The following is a 20,474-nucleotide window of genomic DNA, read 5'->3' as shown; positions in this document are numbered from 1 at the left end:
TCTTTACGGTTGATTATAACTGCTATGGCAAAAAACACAAACAAAAAAAACTACAATAGTGTGTGTACAGTATGAAGATTCTGCATAGTCAAAAGCACTGATTTCTATACAACTAGAAGATTACCCGTCTCAGGATGGGTAAAATTAATTCCCTAAACAGAACACTTTTGCACCACTTTCATGTTTCCTTACCAAGATTAAAATCAACATAAAGTCTTATTAAACTTTATGTCTAGAATCCTTATTCCAATTTTGGCCAAAATCCGTTGCAAGATTTGGATCCTAGAAAATGTCTCAAATTTAAGGTTTATGCTTAAGGAGTCTTAAGAAAAAAAATTGAAAGTTAAGGAATCTTGCTTAATTAGTGTTAAATTTCATGCAAATCTGAAATATTTGAATTTTCAAATGGAAGGTTGTGCACATTGTCTCCTAAAAAAAACCTTTTAAATACACCAAAGAAACTGAAATTTGGAGAAAATTTATTAATGTCTGATTGAATGTTATTGTTACATGTGAGACAGTCACAAAGGAAAGAAATTTAACTTGGCCTTTTCAGTTGAAATAGAAAAGCATTTATACATGGTACTTTCAAAAATAATGCATTGCAGCTTGTTTTAAAAATCTTAGTTCGCCGTTTTATAAATCTTTCACGTGGCGTTTTTTTTTTTTTTGTTCTTTGCTTTCTTTCCACTGTTATGTCTGTAGCTCACCCAATGGCACATGGTCGTCTGACTATTTTTTGTTCAGTTTGGATTATATCTTGTTTGAAAATTCCTTTTGCATTGATTATATCTTGTTTTAAAAATTTCTTTCGCATTCACTTGTGCTTCCAAATCCTCTGGTCATCCATGTGACGCCTTGCTGTTGCCGCACATGTACTTTTCTGTCGCTTGCCGCGCACGTGTCTTTTTTTTTTTTTTTTTACTATCTGCTTTTCTTTTTCTGGTAATTTGAATATGTGTCCTATGACTGCTGCTGCTGCTAACACACAGCAGCGGCTCTTGCATATTATTTAATGTTAAAAATTCAACAATGAATTCCACACCCTTTTTACCTCCTTTGCTTAAAGCTAAATATAGCCAATATTTCGACTCTCTTACATCTAGCAGCTGTGTTCTAAAATTCATAATGATTGGTTAATTAGTTTTGGAATCGGGTGATATAGATAAAAATACTAGATTGCGACAGGATTATTCGTTTTTTATGATCTTTTGACACTTATCATAGTTCCTATTTACTTGCCTCCCGACGAGGGCAGAATTAGACACAAGGTCGGCTTTTAATCTGGAAAAAATCCATCTCTCCAAAAAGGGACGTTCTGGATAGGAACAAAAGTAAAAAAATCGTCTCAGTCTAGAAGGATCTCTCCACCATTGACTGAGGACAGGAAAAGTAAAGTGTAGCATCAGAACAGGTACTAGTTGTTCGAACGCGATGGCGCCACAAACATAAGAGATTGGTTGATTAGCAGTTTGATTGGAGGTCCTGGATATGACCTTAAACTATATCCAATTGTGAGGCCCCAGCTTGCGGGCTTTGGGGGGGAGTGTGGAGCCACCCTTTAATTGCCATTGCTTCCAGGTCCACTCTGACCCTATTAAAAAAATTTTCTTCCGAATCTTTGGATTCGGCATTAAATAACCTGAAAAGGGTTGATATGCCGTAAAACAAAAACCAACCAACTAATTTGATTGGAAAGCATGGTGGTGTGGAATGGTGTTCTTGTTCATTAGACCATTGTCATCTTTTATTTTTTTTTCTGAGGTATAATAAAGGCGAATGTGTACTTGACAAAAATCCAAGATGCAATACACTGGACTCAGCAAAGACAATGTGGATTTGTTACATTGGGTTCATAAAAGTTTTTCGAAATGCATTAATATTTGATTTGATGATAGAAATTATATGCCACTTCTATATTATACAAATGAAAAAATATCTACGTAATCAAATAGCAAAAAATCCAAAAATTACAGAAAATGATAAAGTAGAAAAATAATTACTTAAAAACTGTTTTTTATAAAGTTTATACAGGGAATAAATTTTGTCCAACATTTTCAATTACGTTTGCCACGTGATGTAAGCAAGAGGACTTAATTATCTCCCCTGTCAACCTCTCTTTTTTACTAAGCGTAATATGGTGATTTTGTTTCATTTCACATATATCTTTTTTCATGAATAATTGTTTTTCTATCTTATTTTTCATAATTTTTGAATATGTTACTATTTGAAACCTGATAATTACATAGGTACTATTTGTTTCACTTGAAATTCAATATTTTTTCATTTGTATAATATGGAAGCACTAATTATATTGAAGATGATATAAAATCGGGGTTCTTGTCCAGAATTCCTCTCCATATGAAAAAAAATAAAGAAAAGTCTGTATGATGTACATACCTGTAACAAAAATATCATATTCCAAAAATCACATAAATTGACTAATGTCCTCTCTTTTCAGGAAACCCAAGGAGTTTGTGTAGCATCATTTGGACCAACCACAGACTTCCCAGCATTTTTCACTCCCAAAAGTGGTTTCCATGCACCAATGAATGTGAAGGACCCCCTGGAAGCTGCTCAACTCATTGGTATAGAAATAATGTTTTTGTTAGAAAAAAAAAATGTTTTGCTTTAACATCGCAAAACAAACAAGTTAATCAAAATAAGAAAATTCACAAATAAACACATGCATGGCATATGGCAAAAGGTTACCATTCAATTGTGCATACAGATCTCAACAGTTGCACCAATCACTAACTCCACCCACCCCCTCTTGAACAGAGTGCAAAAAAGAATTTCTAATATAATAGGTTGTGTTGGATAAAGGAACTTGGAGATTGTACACACACACACACACACACACACACACGCACACAAATTCCAAGTTAGCAGAAAACAAAGAAAATATCATGTCAGAACTTATACACATTTATTGACCTTGAACAAAGAAAGAATTTGTCAATAAAAGCAGGAGGTTTGACAAAGAGAGGAGGTTTGACAGGGAGACACACTATCATTATGTTGTTAGTTCACCAACCCCAACTTCACCTTTCACCCTTGCTTGCAACGACCGCAGGCAAAATAATAATTAAATAAAAAACAGTTTAGCTATGCAACTGTCTCTGTGTTTGATTGTCAGATGGCTGGAACAAGCTAGAGTGTATATATTTAGCAGCTCACATCTTTGTTGAAGTACAACAAACATGATTATATATACGTGAGCGATAAATTGTTACAGAGAGACAGACCCTAATTAACAAAAACAAAAGTACAGAAAAACCTTTATGATATATGTACCCATCACAGAATGAATGTCATACTCCAAAAATCATGTAAATTGATCAAGTAGGTTTGTTTTTTTTATCTAAGAAAATCAAATTTTATGGTCAACCAGATGAGACAGGCGGTACGTGCCATATTTGTTTCGGATGCATTAAAATTCAAGAGCGAATAACTCTATTTGACCAATGAGATTTACCTATTTCTCCATAAGAGATTAGTGATTGCTGCTAAAAATACTTAATCGTTAAAAATTGTAAAATTTGATTTTTGTCAATAAAAAAAACTATTTGATAAATTTACGTGATTTTTTTTTTTTTTGGAATATGACTTTCTTTCCATGACGAATACATACATCATAAAGATTTTTCTGTATATTTTTTTTTTAAGTAAGTATAATTTTAAATAAGGACGATTGGGTTTCGCACTGTCTGCTAAGCTCCAGCCTTGCCACTTCACTGCAGTGTTGCATCCTTGTGCTTGTTTTTACTAGTACTTCGAAATGTTTGAATGAACTTATTGTATTTGTATCCCCTTAATGTAAATATCTGACTCATCGAGCTAGCAGCAAAATCCCATCCCTTCATTGTAGAACGCTATAAATGATGGAAGATTTTCTACTTTAGTAGCTTCTTTCCCCTGACTGCTTGACTTTGGTATTTTCTTCCTGTTCTATTTACTCAACATGTATAAATTTAAATAATGTGAACATGTATAAATTTAAATAATGTCAACATGTATAAGTTTAAATAATGTCAACATGTATAAGTTTAAATAATGTCAACATGTATAAGTTTAAATAATGTCAACGTGTATAAGTTTAAATAATGTCAACATGTATAAGTTTAAATAATGTCAACATGTATAAGTTTAAATAATGTCAACATGTATAAGTTTAAATAATGTCAACATGTATAAGTTTAAATAATGTCAACATGTATAAGTTTAAATAATGTCAACATGTATAAATTTAAATAATGTCAACATGTATCTTGCTTCCCTACTCAGGTTGTTCTCCTATAAATCTTCCAAGATGAGGATGTTAGTCTAACAATAAATACAAATTCTTATTCATTATCTCTTAAGTTTAAATAAAACTAAGCTAAACTTTGATGAAAGATATTCATATATTTGTGAGTGGAAGAAGCACTTTTGTTATTTAGAAAAATTAACTTAAACTTAGAAACCACACGTATTACCTCAGGATGTCTGAAGCCAACATCAACATAATGGCTAACAGTAGCAAGCACAATCACACCACCCCACATAAGGAGGGAAGAAGCAACTCAAAAATGGATTTAAAATGTCAAGGAGGACACCAGGAACTAACCAATCCAACAAATTTTAAAAGATGCCACAGGTACTTCCAGACTCAAGTCCCGAAAACCCTTCTACAACTTAAAAATCAAAAATTTTGACCTAGTTGAAACATGGAAGGAAGAATGGAGAAACAATACTCCCAAAGGAGGGGGGGACATCATTGAAAACCCAAATTTGTGCCTCCCAGGTTTTACTACAAATAGTAGAAATTAGTGGGTAGCTGCAAACCAGATCAGAACAAGACACTGCAGGAGGACTTGCAGTAAACAAACACAGGTGGAGACGAATAGGCTCCCCAATCTGTCCAAAATGCAAGGAAGAGAACCTGATCCTACACTGTCCAGTCACCAAATTGGAAGGAGACTATGCGACAGCCCATCTATCTGAAGACAATTTCTCAGACTGGTTAAAAAGTAGTGGTATAGAGATCTAACCCATATGATGCTACTACTACTTAAAATTTGTGTGTCTTTATCGTCTGCAGATAAGTTGCCATTTTTTTCTTCTTCAACTCATTTAACATCAATTTTCATTCCATCTCATTAACCATTACCTATGAATTACGTTTTGCTGTGGTAAGTAGTGGTTAAAACAAAACAGAAAAAGAAACAAACAAATTCCCTGTCTCATCTTGCTTCAATTTAATGGATGACATTTAATGGATGACATTTAATGGTTGGACATTTTCTACTGTTATGCAAGTTTACTCTCATTCTCATGGGTCAGCTGTCTCCAAATTTCACTCTTCTATGCAGTGTTGTCTAATCACTTGCTTCGAAATTTTCCTTGGCCTGTCAAGCGTCGCGCGATTGAGGAGATCCATGCTTTTTTTTTTTTTACATAGGCATCACCACTTATCAAGGCCAAGAAGCCACTCGAGGATAAGGGTTAAAGAGTGTACAGTAGAAATTGGACAATATAGTAACCGTTAGTAATGGAGATTCGGTAAACTTTTTAACTTAAGTGGAACGGCTCATCAACAACTTGTTTACGTTAGACTTGAAGACAAGCATATTCCCAGCCAGCTGGAAAGCAGGAAAACGGAAGATAATTCCACAGGCATGCAGTTCTAAGAAAGCTTTGTTCATGGAATCTACGTTTAGGATTAGGCATAGATAACGAGTGGGGGGGGGGGGGGGAATTATTGATAGTTTTTTCAGCTTGACGAGTGTTTCTTGTGAAAGTTTGGCGAGGGGGGGGGACCATAGACTGAAGCTCAGTTGAACACTTTCCATGAAAATAACGATGCTTCTGCTACGTTTTATCCTGTCATTAGAAAATAACCAGTTGAGAAGGAATAGTAAGCCTTGTTTTCTTTGTGTGAGTTGGATCAGCAAACTCTTGCTACATTTTTTAAGTCTTGTAAATATTTTGGTACTTGTTTACATCGGTGATATTTTAAACCAACGCATTTCAGGTGAAAACATTGCTATCTTATGTGTCATAGTGAAACAAGTATAAATTTTAAATAATTACGAAAAATTATCCAATAGAAAAAAAAAATAAAAAATAAAATTTGAGTTTTATCATGGAAGAGATGTGCAAGCCATTTAGTTTGACAAACAAGGGAGATAACTTTTGACTAAAAGTATGGGTCTACCATCTTTAAACATACTATTTGGGAACATAATTATGGCTGACTTTTTCTATTTAAAAGGCTTCTAGCACATCACTACAGGATTAAATTTTGGAATTTATGCTAATTTCGTCATGACATGTAAGTATGTAATGTTTTCACCTGAAATGCGTTGTTTGAAAGATCACCAATGTAAACAAGCACCAATGTGTTCTTGTATTCTTTTACTTTTGCAGCGGCTCATCATAAGCTAGCACTTGAAAGTGGAGTTCTCATCGGCGTTCCTTTATCTGACAGATTTGCCTCCCTTGGCAAGACGATTGAGACTGCCATTAAGATGGCAGTTGCTGAAGCAGAGTATGTATAAAGAAATGCACAATAATTCTACAAGACTCATTACTAAATTAAAATTCAAGAAATGGATCAAATTTTATGCAAATCTGAAATATTTCAATTTATCTAAAATATGTTTTAAAATGCTCTGAAGAAATTGAAATTTGAAGAATAGTCATTAATTGTTGTCTCATATCTATTAAAATTTCACAAAAGGCAAAAATATTTGAATTTTTATGAAGCGCTTCCACCCTTCTCTTTTTTTTTTTTTTTTTTTTTTTTTTACTTCCTTTACATGAAATTAAATTAAAGTAAATATAACCCACATTTGGATCTTTTACGCCTAGCAGCTGTGTTCTAAAATTAATAATTATCAGTTAATTAGTTTAGGAATAAATCCTATACATAGAAATATATAAAAACATATGCATATCTAACTTTGTATGGATAAATATTAAAATAAAATTGACATACAATTTTCAAAAAGTTGGATTTTTTTTTTTTTTTTTTAAATGAAACTGAGAAGAAACGGCAGAAGTTGTCCCAAATGGTGTTTTTATAAGTTTTTTAAGGTAAACATATGAAGAGTACATGACTAAATCTGCAGCAATAACATAATTTTGCAGACTTGTTAATAGCAATACGAAACAATATTGTAATGGATACATTTTGAAAAGTAATAAATGACCAACTGAGAAAACTTGATATTTGGAACTTGGAGAATTATTAGACTACACTATATATATGTGTGTGTGTGTATAATAAATGCAACTGGGAATCGCTTGTAAATTTGACATTTCCTAGACACTTCCTCTTTTAAATGAAGTTGGTTCAACCCACGAAGGGTTAATGTTTGTGGTCATGTCTATATATCTCTATAAGCCATTAAAAATATGAAGAATGTTTTGCTGTTTTTACTGTTCAATCATTTAAATATGGATATGTTTTTCAGAGATCAAAGCATTCGCGGGAAGGATATCACCCCATTTATATTACAGCGTGTGGCAGAATTAACCAAAGGGGTTTCTTTGGAGTCAAGTATCCTTTATTTCGTATTCTAGGACATTCTTTTTTATTGTTTTAATTTTATTTTTGAATCTTTGGAAAAGAGGTTTTATAATTTGTGTATTCAATTTTGTGGACTGTTATCCTCATCTCTCATCTTCATAATTGTTGTTGTTTCACCACATTTCAGCTAACTTATCCTCTGTCTTTTGGGTAGGATTGAAACTGCTATCTTCAGACAAAGCAGGCCAGAGGATAAGTTGGTCAAAACATGGTGAGACAACAACTATGGAAGACAGTAATTACTGGTGATACAGTTAAGAGACTCTGCACTCCTATCCGTCGTGGTTAATCACCTGAAGAAGGCCACAGGATTAGTTGGCCAAAACGTGATGAAACAACAACTACGAAGATGAGGATAACAGTCTGCAAAAAAAAAAAAAAAAAATTAATATTCTTACTTGAAAAATATTAAATCTGAAATAATTTTTATTTTTCATCTTTTTTTTTTACTTTTTTTTTTCCAGCTATGGGAGATATCTTTTCACTGAGAAAAGTTCAATGTTATGCTCTTCAAGGTACTTTATATGAAAAGCATCATTCTTCAACTACATATTTCCTTTCAGACCTTTACAACATATACAACAGAGAAATGGCAAACCTACTGGAATGAACGCCCTAACAATAAACTTCACGAAATCCTGCCAAAAATCAAAAAACAAGAACAAAACACGAAATTAAACAGAAAAGAAGTCAAACTAACAAGAATAAAAATAGGCCATACTCACTTAACCCACTCATATCTCCTAAAAAAAGAAAGCCAACCCATCTGTATACCTTGTCAAACACCACTCACAATCAAACACATATTAATTAAATGTACTGATTTTGTAACTAATAAATCGATTCTACAAAGAAAACAATATTAAGAGTTATTTGATAAAAACAATCCCCACACCATACTCTCATATCTTAAAAAAATTGGCCTTTATAAAAAAATTTAAAAAGAACCCTTTATACAACGGTCCTGGATATGACCTAAAACTATATCCAATGGCGAGGCCCCACCTTGCGGGCCTTGGGGAGTGTGGAGCCACCCTTTAATTGCCATTGCTCCCAGGTCCACTCTGACCGGGAGTGGTAGTACCTGTTAGGGTCCCAACTATGGGTTAAATAGAATCTGACTTTAAAAAAAATATACTCCATTAAAAATCGTTCCTCAAAATAACTAGATTCGGCATTAAATAACTTGAAAAAGGTTGATATGCTGTAAAACAAAAACAACCAACCAACCTTTCAGACCTTTATTGGAAAAAAATGATTGAATCTAAAGTTTTCATAATAAAAAAACTAGCCTTTTTTTTAATTTAATAACGCTCATTACAAATGTCCTTTGACCACCCATTTATAACTATATCAGAAATGCAAGATCTGCGATTTTTAGCGATATTCAGTGTTTTTATTTCAATTCAGAAAAGCAGGACTGTAATATCACAGTGGATGAGTAAATCTCTTGACATATCAAAGGCTTTTGATAGGGTATGGCATAAAGGTCTACTTCATAAGATTTTCAGCTATGGAATTGCCAGAAATGTCCTTAATTTTTAGATCCTTTCTTTCTGGTAGATTTATAAGAATAGTTGTCAATGGGCAGAAATTAACTCATCAATACTGGCGTCCCTCAGGGTTCCATCCTGGACCAACTCCTTTCCTAATCTTCATCAATGATCTCCCAAATCACATTCTTAGATTATTCGTAGACATTTATGCAGATGACACTAACATCTACAGCAACACTTCAAAAGTTAGAAACGACCAAGATCTTTCTTATTCTCTCTCTTCTGGTTTTTAGCACATTGGTGCACTGGAGTAAAAGGTGACTGGTTAATTTTAACACATCTAAAACCAAGCTCCTCTCTTCTATCATCAATGTTTTTACCCTCATTTGGTTCCAATTGAAATGAATGGCTCTCATCTTGGAAGTACCATATTTTGACAAGTTTCTTAGACTGATCTTCATTTCTGATCAGAAATGGAACAATGGAACAAATAAATCAAATCTTTTGCCAAGATTGCCGGAAAAATGGTTGGATCCTTCTACCACTCCAGTAGATAACTCACTGCTGATGCAATCCTGTATTGTATAAGAGCCAAGTACATCATAGGATGGAGTACTGTCGTGACATCTGCGGAAGAGCTGCTCAGTTCACCTATTCTGCCTTGACAGAGTTCAAAACCAACTTTGAAACCTACTAGGTGATATCTTTTTCTCTTCCTTGCAGACTCTTTTCAACAGAAGAGATTTTGCAAGCCTGTATTTGCTCTTGTTATTTTCATGGCAAGTGCTCATTTGAAATCCAATCCATAGTACCCCATTTTGCTTAACTTTCACAAAAAACATTTGTTTAGCACTATCAAGAATTTCCTCCATTCTCTTTGTGACTAAATTTAAATGCAGATTCCATGAAAAAACTTTCTTAGAACTTCCCACCTGAGGAACATTGTTCTGCTGGCTTGCTTACCGACCAACTACAATATGGTAGCGTTCAAGTTCAATGTAAATAAGTTTTTGTTGAACCGCCCCCTTAAATAATCAAATTCTACCATATTTAAACTATAAACGATTACTAAACTACCATCTTACATTCACTAATTCTTATCCTTGAGTGATGTTCAAGGTTTCATAAGTAGTGAGGTGACTTCCTTGTAAAAAAAAAAAAAAAAAAAAAAAATTTCCCTGGTATGTTATGCAGAAAGCTCTGATACATTCTGTGGTGATCTGAATTAGAGCTAATCAAGAAAGTAATCCCTCCAGCCCCACTTTATGGCTGGAGAAAATGTCAAGACGGTTAGCCAAAAATATGATTTTACGGTTCAGGTTTCAATAGATTGCTGCTCTCGGGCTTATTGTTCAATGAAGAGCCCCAAACCCACCTAAGTTACAAAGCATGATGAAGCACGTGATCCACAAAAAGGCGATCAGAAACAGAAAGAGGCAAAAAAACATGCAACGCGTATATAAGCGTATGGACAAAAATAAAGACAACTATATGAATAGCTTATATTATTTGTTTTGATCGGACTATTATTCTCATCTTGAGCGTTATTTGTCCAACATTTCGGTCAATGTAGCCTTTGACCTTTGTCAGGTATGTTGGTCGCCATCTTGGAAAAGAAAGGTGAAAAGTTACTGGCTCTGTATATGGTTTCATATTCTTGGAGTTGTTTGTTTTTGCTGTGGTTTCTACAGAGCCAGTAACTTTTCTCCTTTCTTTCCCAAGATTTTTCTCCTTTCTTTCCCAAGATGGTGACCACCATGTCTGACAATGGTTGAAGGCTACACCAACCAAAATGTCGTACAAATGACACTCAAGATGAGAACAATAATCTGATCAAAACAAGTACAAACAATCAGCCATCCTCTCAAATATTCAGAACTACACAAATAGAATATTTTTTTGGTTAAAAATTTAACCGCAATGTCTAAAAATATACAACTGCTAATAGACTGACCCATTCAATTTTCCTGTGTCAATTTTTTTTTTTTTTTATTTCCTTGACTCTATTTTTCCTTTGATATTGCTTTGATTCTAAACAATGCAAACGTTGGCAGTCAGATTGCACTTGAACTCAGTAACCTGCAACAACAGACAAGGGAAACAACTCATACCGTGCTTAACAGTGAAATTAAAGAGAAAGTTGTAAGTAATTTTTAAATCTTTACGGAATTAAATAAACTAGAAACACTAACTAGTTTTATTATAAAACTTATAAAAACCAAGTAATGTTGTATAAATTTTTATTAAATGATTAAATCAGTTTTCTTTCTGACACTTTCATTGTAAAAACAATATAGTTTTTTTTTTTTCTTCATTTTGTTGTTGATAGTGATGGTATTAACCTGAGATCAACCTCACGTGGAGAAAGAAATATACACGTCTGATGTAAAGTCTGGATTGATGTGTATTTGCATGGTTAGTGTGAATTATTAATAGAGAACTTGAAAACATTCAGTTTAATTTGAAAATTTAGAAAACCAAATAATACAAGTACGCATCAATTCAGACTTTAGTAACATTAAAATAAAAAACAAAAAAAAAGCTTATGTTGTTTTTACAACGAAAGTTTCTGAAAAGAAATGATTTTAATCATTTAATAAAAAAATTATATATCGTTATTTGGTTTTCTAAATTTTTAAAATTAAATTTATGTAAATTTCAAAGATGTGACCAATTTTCGCTTGACTCCAAAGTTTTAATTATTTGTTACTTTTAAACTTTCTTGATTGGTACAATTTTATTTTGGTTTATTTGGAGTTTTGTATAACTTATTTCTACAGCATTATTTGCTTCCTCACGAGGGCAAAGTGTGACACAAGGTTCTTTTTAATGTAAGGGGAAAAAACAGCTCCCCAAAAAAGGGGCACTCTGGCAGTTGCAAAAATACACATTACCTCAAGATAGAAAGGTTTCCCTTACATTGACTAAGAAAAAATTAACTTAAGTGCAGTATAAGATACTACACTTGGATCTTAGCTTGAAGGTCAGATATTTTTGCTGACTTTACTTTATATATTAGATAAAGAATGTTTTAGTACAATTCTAAAGTTTTTCTCTCCATTTTCTTTAATAGGTTGTAATTGGTGGTGCTCTTCATGACTTTTATGTGAGACTAGAAGATGAATACAAGGTAAGTATTGACTATGACAGAAAAATAAAAATAAATATTCACAAAAAGCACTCGTCTAGCTACAATCAATTCCCCCTACTATCTGTACCTAAATCTGAATGTAGATTCCATGAACAAAGCTTCTTTCTTGTAGTTGCCCGCCCTTTTGATGTATATTAGATTTTTGAGTGTGGAATGATATAATTATTCCCACAATCAAACAATGCCGCAGCTTACACAAACCATGAAAATCACAGATTGGAAATCCAAGGCACATGTTTTTCTCATTTGGATCATCAGTAGAATATATCTAAACTTGAGAATTAAAACCCGCGTGACTTGAATGCGAGGCGAGTACACTACCACCTAGGCCACCACAGCATATACAAGAAAGTCCATTGACTAAAACAGACAAAGCAACTGCAACAAATTCCGACTACGTAATGTACTTACTTCATTTCAACAAGGGTTGTAGTTATCCAACTACTAAGAATCCAGGCTGAAGGCCCACATGGTGTCTCAGGTGGCAGGGTACTTGCCTTACATGCAAGGCACTCGGGTTTTGAATCCTGAGTTTGAATATGTTCTACAATGAGAACAAAAGTCAAAATTAGAGCTTCTGGTCTGTGGCTCTCATGATCTGCACAGACTGCAGTGTTATTTGATTGTGGAAATTATGCTTGTGTGTGTGCATGTCTATTTATCTAGTGCCACTAGTTGTTAAACTCCTAACTTGACATGTGATCTTGTTTGACCAATCACAGCTTTCTATCTCTCAGACTCCACCACCACCACCCTTTACAATGTAATATTTGATTTCAACAAAATATGTAAATAAAGCAAACATTAATTTGTTTTAAACAAATATTCCAGAAATCCTTTAATAGTTTTTAATTGAATATTGTTTGAATTTATGTATTTCAGCTCGAAACCGATGGTCGAATGATACCTGGAAGTTGCAGCCAATCCTTTGGTGGTGTTGGCTTCAATATCGCCAACTGCTTGGGTAAACTGGGTGTACCTACCAGCTTTGTTTCAGCAGTTGGGCAGGATCCTACTGGAACGCAGTTCTTGAAAAGTTATAATCATATTGTAAGTCTATAACTATTTTGTTGTTTTTTTTGGGGGGGTGGGGTTCCTTTGGCTAAAAAAAAATTGATCTTCAAAATATTAGTTCTGTTGAAGAGTTTAGTGTATATCAATTAAGCAAGAATAAGTAAAGAAATAAAATAAATTAATTTGTGGATGGCTAGGATTAGAACATTTATCTATACACTTGAACCTGTGATTGAATTTGATTTAGTAAATTCATCATGCCTGTCTTATAGATTATTTTATGTTCTACACCTATATGCAGATTAATAGAGGAATCTTATTGAAATATCAATTGTGACGGTTAATTTGTGAGTCTTGTGGGAGTGGATATTTATTACTTGACTGTTTTTTACTTAAACAAACAATTGAATGATGAGGAATGGGACAAATATTTGTTAATTTAGAGTTTTCAATCTAATAGATCCCACTTTGTCAACTAAACTCCAACCCCTGTCCCATCACTTTAATGTTGCATCTCTGTGCCTGTTTTACAAGTATTTTGATGAAGTGTGTTCTGATGAACTTGTTGCACTTATACCCCCTTGACATACATATCCTCGACAAACCTGCTTAGCAGCAAAATCACACCCCTTCATTGTTAAGGTCCTCAAATGCCAGAAAGTTTTCTATTCTAATAGTTTCTTTCCTCAAACAGCTAGACCTTGGAATTCCCTTCCTACTACCTGAGTCCCTGACTGTACTGATATACAAAAGTTTAAATGTAACATAAACCAACATCTTGTTCATCTTTCCTAGGCATCGTCCCAAATATTAGGTTGGTTCAAAAACAATATCGTTTTCTCATATATGTTACTTTTGTATTTGTTTCTGAATTAATTCATTGATACATATATAGCCATGTTATATATCATTTTGAAGTGCATTTTTCGCTCTATCGAATCGTTATTTGCTACTGTTCTTAATCTCTTCATTCATACTTTTGCAAGCTTTTCGACAGCATGGACAAAATTCAAATCTGCACAATTTTCTTGTTCCGGTTCAAACTAGGCTGAAAAGCTGCTGAGACAGCTCATGATATCAATGATGTGTTTGGCCCAGGAATCACTAACGAACGTGTGGTTCAATGGTGGTTCAAGAAATTTCATAATGGTGACGAGAGTTTCGAAGATGATGATCACGGCCAGCCGACTGAGGTTGATAACGAACATTTGAAAGCCTTAATTGAAGACAATCCTCGCAAAACCACACAAGAAGTTGCTGTTGAACTCGAGGTAGACCACTCAAGTCGTTTGCCATTTAAAGGAAATAGGGAAGTAAAAAAAAGTTGGATAAATGAGTGCCACATGAATTGAATGATAATCCAAAAAATTCTCGTTTTCAGAGGTTTTCTACGCTCCTTCTGCACAGGTCCTGGATATGACCTTAAACTATATCCGATGGTGAGGCCCCAGCTTGCGGGCTCTGGGGAGTGTGGAACCACCCTTTAATTGCCATTACTCCCAGGTCCACTCTGACTCAGAGTGGTAGTACCTGTTAGGGTCCCAACTATGGGTTAAATAGAAACTGACTTGCAAAAACAAATATATTCTATTAAAAATATTTTCTTCAAAATCACCAGATTCGGCATTAAATAACCTGAAAAGGGTTGATATGCCGTGAAACAAAAACAACCAACCAACCTTCTGCACAACAAAAACAACCCATTTCTCAGATGGATTGAGACGTGTGATGAGAAGTAGATCCTTTACGACAACTGACGATGTTTGACACAGTGGTTGGATGCTGGAGAAACTCCACAACACTTCCTGAAGCAAAAAATTGCACCAAAAAAGAGGTTATGGTAATTGTTTGATGGTCTGCGGCCGATCTCCTCCATCAGTTTATTGAATCCGGACGAAACGATTACAGTGGAGAAGTACTGTATTAAATATCTGCTATCGACTTAATATCGAAATCGGGTCTAAATTATTCAGCTCCAATGCTGATTCTGAATACTTTGATAAACTCTTGATATTCCAATTTATCACCCCACCATTAATATACACCATAAAAAAAATAATTACCAATTAGAATGTGTAGAAACAATTAGATTCCAGAAAGTCGGTGAGGTGGAATTGAGTAGTATCATCATGATTAAGAAATTTAATGTGTTTATTAAATAAAACAAAATAAAATTAAATGACTTCTAGCTATTATCTGTTTGTGCTATACCAGTAATAATTCCTCAGCACACTGTTTGTGAACCAGTGCTCTAAAGATCAGAGTGTTTTGATTAGATATTATTGCTGAATATTCAGTGCTTCTTGAAAGACATGCACAAGTGAAAATGGCAGTTCAAAATAAATTAACAAGAAAATTTTTTTTTATATATGTAGCAGCCAGGAATAGATATTTACACCAAAAAATTATAGAAAATTAGCAAGTAGAATTTTAGTAATAAATAAAATTACGTTTTTAGTCGATATACACATTGTGTCTCTTAGCCAGTACGTCGTAGATTCTCCCTTCTTTAAAGATTATCACCTGTTTTCATAGATTATCTCCCTTCTTTTTATATGAAGGCACATTTGCAGTCTTATTTCTCAAAGTTCATTGACTACAAATATTAAAATAATTTGATCTTATTAAAATTCTACTTGATAATTTTCTGTAATTTTTGGTGTGCACAAATAATTTTGTCTAATACGCAAGAGTTTTCCTATTTATTTTGTAACTGCATATTTCATCTGTGTATATCGTTCAAAAAGCACAAAACTTTTTGGTGCTTAAGATAGCCGACAGATCGATTTTTTAAGCAAAAAAAAACATTACTTGTCATGTCGGAAATAGTAATATATCCAAAAATTATGAGAATTCATAGAGTAGAAAATTATTTATAGTTAAAAGTAATTTTTATGGAAGATGGGGGGAAATTGCATTTTCCTAGATGGAAACACCTTGAAGATTGCGAATACAGGAGACATATTTATCTCCTTTTTCGCCACTGTAATGACTTCTGACATTTACATTTAGCGTTAGATTTTTTTTGTTTAATAAAAACACAATAGCAGTTGTTCTATTCGATTAATTTTCATAATTTTTAAACATATTTTCGAGTAAGTACTGTTGTTTTTTGCTTAAAACGATATAAAAAAATCGATCTGTCGAGTCTATCTTAACAAACACCAACTTTTTATATAAGTCCTAAATATAAACCTTCTTATTGTCTTTAATTTATTAGAAAACTAGTGGCAGGTACCTAGCTTTGTTGGGTCATAAAATACACTTAAATATATTTTAATTCATGCAGATTTCATATTTAATATTACAGAGTCAACTTTATTGAATATTATATTGTACCTAATATATTTACCTAGTGATTTCAAAAGTGAAAAAAAAAAAAATAACTGAGTTACCATCAGCTAGAATCGAAACCAAAACATTTAGCACTCCAGCCATGTTCCCTACCGTTATAGCTATTGAGAGATAGGTAAGAAAGATTTGAAGAAATGAAATGAAAAAATATATCGGCAAGTTGAACTGAACATTCTGCATTTCAACTTGCCGATATATTTTTGTATGTGTTATTTATCCATCCAAACAAAGATTTTACTTGTTATAAACCACCGTTGGTGTATGCCTACCATTTCCTATTAATTTCAGTGTTATGTGACCAGTAGTTTAAGGGTTTATTGGTTAAATATTTACACACACACATACATCCACTGTTTTATTTATATAGATAAACATGTTTTACTTATTTCTGTTTTATGATGTTTATGTATATAATTTTTCAAAATAGTTTTGGTCATTTTTTATTTTAAATGTAGATTTTTTATTAATATTCTTTAATGTACCTTTTGTATAATACACCTTTTATATAAGTCCTAAAATAAAAGTGCTTTTAGTTTGAATTCAAGGCTTAAATCTATACCTTTTGGGTGCTTGTCCAGAATACACCTTTATATTAAAAATCAAAAATAAAGAAAACTTTGTATGATGTATATATACCTGGGACAAAACACAAATATCATATTCCAAAAATAATGTAAATTGAACTAGTTTTATTTTTTATAAAGAAAATCACTTTTAGATGATTAATGGGCATTTGTAGGCATTACAACATAAATCTCGTGTTTAAATTATCGAGTTATCTCCCTTTGTTTTCAAAATGGTGAACAAGACGACTGCATTTTGCTTACTTATAAATTTGATTTTCCGATTTAAAAATAAAGTACTTGATCAATTTACGTGATTTTTGGAATATGATAGTTTTGTTTTTTCACATTTATGTAGATCATACAGATTTTTATTTATTTATTTATTTTTTTTAATATCAGGGGCGTTCTGGACGAGAACTTCCTTTTGTTTATTCTTGCTTAAAGATATTTATTTATATACTTTTGGTGGTTTTATTTGGAATTCAATATAATTAAAAAAACAAACTATAGAAAAATCTTTATGATGTACCCATCACATAATGGAAATATCATATTCCAAAAATCATAAATTAATCAAGTAGTTTTATTTTTATAAAGAAAATCATGCGATTAATGCAATTTGTCGGTATTGTAACATAAATCTATTTCTCTAATACTCATAAAATTTAAATTCTTAGTTAAGAATAAAGCAACTTGATCAATTTATGATTTTTGGCATATGATGTGTTCCATGACAAGTACATGCATCATTAAGTTTATTTTGTATTTTCTGTATTTTTTTTTTCTTTTTAGGTTGAATTTTAAGTAAGAACCCCTTTTTGGAAATAATCTAAATTTCTCTAGCTTTATTGCAGATTATTTTAGCAGTTTTAAGTACATTCTTTACCATTAGACATGAGTATCTATTAAGTGTTATTATGTGTCAGTGTTAGTCCATAAAAAAGTCCGTCTAAACAATAATGTTTAATGAAAAATAACTCTTTATACCCCTAAGTTATTTCCCTGGCCGATAAATATTTGAAATATCATTGATCTGTCCTTGGTTATCTGCCCTTGTATTGAGCAGATGACTTCACAAAATAGGGAAAATTCAAAATGGAGGATGCAATCAAAATAAGCTCATCTAAAAACAACTAAATCTTCTTTAGTAATTCTTTCAGTTGTAAAATTATCAATAGCTCATTTTATATTGTTGATTTGTATGGAATCGTTTTCATCCATTTATTTCTTCACTAGCAAGGAGACCTGACGTTACTCGGAATTGAATGATGAGTGCTTCAATTGTGCTTTAAACAGAAACATTCATTTTGAACGCACCCCTGTCATATCAAAAAACCTGCTGTTAATTTTATATAGCTGGCCTTACTGCTTGTGCGGTGATATTGGCTTGAATTTAAGTTTTAAATGAAAAAGTAAGTATCATGGTTGCAATTGTGCTTTAAACAGAAACAATCATTTCGAACACGCTACTGTTGTATCAAACAACCTTCTGTCGATGTTATGTTGGGCCTTTCGGCTTGTATGGTAATAAAACTTCTCAAATGCATTTGTGATGTTAGGCTGTATAAGGTGTTAACTGTGGTTAAAATTACCTGTTCCTTTTTTCATCGGATTATTTTGATTTTAGATAATATATTTTTTTCATATTTTTGTCTTACCACTTGGACCAGCAGGAAGAAATTGAACAACTTTCTCTTATAATGTTGCAAAAATATCTTCATTTAGTTGATTAAGTATTTTTAAATTTTTTTTTTACAGGATTTATCTGGAGTCATGCAAATTCCCGGAAGACTGACAGCTTCATATTGTGGCTTTCTTCAGCCCCACGGTCATCTCATCTTTGGTGTAGGCAATTCTGAAATCTTAGAATCTATATCTGTTCAACAGGTTAGACATTTTGATCATTTTTAGAGGACGAGTCAAAAAACTGCCAAGGATAACTTTTAGCCAAACTTCTGTGATAAATTTTTATTTTTTATTATAAATTTAATGGTGCATGGCCCAAGACAAGAATGCGTGTGTTTTGCTTCATCTATTGGAGGAAAATGGGGAATATTTTCCCAGGACAAAAATGATTCAAACTCTGCCCCTGTGATGATGGACGTCCATGCCAGTCAAGGCAGCATCCTGGACAGGGAGGTGAGACATATCAGCTCATGCAAATAATTCATTTCTATAGTGCAACCATTCTTGGCAGCAAATTAAGTTATTTCAATGAATTGTTTTATAAAGTCAATAAAAAGGAATATATTCATTTTTAGACTTGATGCTGTTAAGTTCGAAGTTAGAAAATGCTTTTACGGTGTATATGTGATTGAGTACCAGATAAATCATTATCTGTTTGCTGCTACTTTAGAGAGTGTACTTTTTTTTTTTTTTTTAAATCGAAATTTCATTTCAAGCATTCTTTTCTCAAATTTATATGCATAATACTAACTAGATTTTAAATCAAAATCATTCTTTTAGTATATACCAAAATCATAGAATCATTTATAAAATACAGAATTTTTCTCATATTCTGCTCTGATCCTTAACGTTTGCTAGCATTTTGTTATTGAATTTATAAGATCTTTGGATCTACAAATAAAGTAAAAAATATATATATAGAAAAGATATTTGAAAATTCAATCATTTAAAAAAATTTTTAGAATGATGTTCCCTTTACAAGATTAAATAATGCTAACATTTTTGTTGTTGAATAGCGTTGCTTGGTCAGAAAATATGTATAAATATTATATTTTAATTAATACAGAAACTGAGACATGTGCATGCAAGTATTATCGTATTTTTTTTTTCTAAACCATTCACTTCTTGTAAGTAAAAAAAAAACAAAACAAAAAAAAACTCAAGCTGAAATCGAAACCAAAACCTAAAGACAGGGAGTCAAGTATGATAACCATTACACCAGCATGACACGATCTTTAAAAGGTGTTTTTAAATTACTTATTCTTGACATAAGTAATCTGTAATGTGAACTATTCACGCATATGCATTTGTGAAACAGTTAGCAAACAGAAAAAATCCGATGACTCCCACGTATCAATTTTTCAATTTTCAACCCTCTGCAGTCCTTTTTTTCTTGGATGAAAACAGTTTAAATGTTTTCCACATGTCTGAATATCTTATAGACCAAAATATACCAAATTTCAAGTCTGTAGATCAGAAATTTATTGAGTATATAGGTTGAGAAGTGTCCTCACACACATTCTCACTATTATAGATATATAGATTACTAGCAAATGCTCCTTCCGTTCATAATTTTGCGAGTCTAGGAAGATAATATCATGCCGAATGAACATATGCTAAACTACACATAA

General features: G+C 32.6%; 1 protein-coding gene across 1 annotated transcript in view; it reads left to right on the top strand.

Moving 5' to 3' along the window:
• The window catches only part of LOC145294113 (uncharacterized), a 69,406-nt gene that overhangs the window by 22,763 nt on the left and 26,169 nt on the right, over positions 1 to 20,474 (top strand). The window contains exons 8-14 of the mRNA XM_080141210.1: positions 2,462 to 2,588; positions 6,412 to 6,532; positions 7,461 to 7,546; positions 11,090 to 11,214; positions 12,146 to 12,202; positions 13,106 to 13,273; positions 18,916 to 19,044. Of these exons, the coding sequence (XP_079997336.1) occupies positions 2,462 to 2,588; positions 6,412 to 6,532; positions 7,461 to 7,546; positions 11,090 to 11,214; positions 12,146 to 12,202; positions 13,106 to 13,273; positions 18,916 to 19,044 (813 nt within the window). The remainder of the gene's footprint in view (positions 1 to 2,461; positions 2,589 to 6,411; positions 6,533 to 7,460; positions 7,547 to 11,089; positions 11,215 to 12,145; positions 12,203 to 13,105; positions 13,274 to 18,915; positions 19,045 to 20,474) is intronic.

The sequence above is a fragment of the Euprymna scolopes genome, chromosome 15 (assembly GCF_053919585.1).
Source record: "Euprymna scolopes isolate OS-2025 chromosome 15, ASM5391958v1, whole genome shotgun sequence".
Lineage (NCBI taxonomy): Eukaryota > Metazoa > Mollusca > Cephalopoda > Sepiida > Sepiolidae > Euprymna > Euprymna scolopes.
This window is presented reverse-complemented; position numbering and strand designations above follow the sequence as displayed.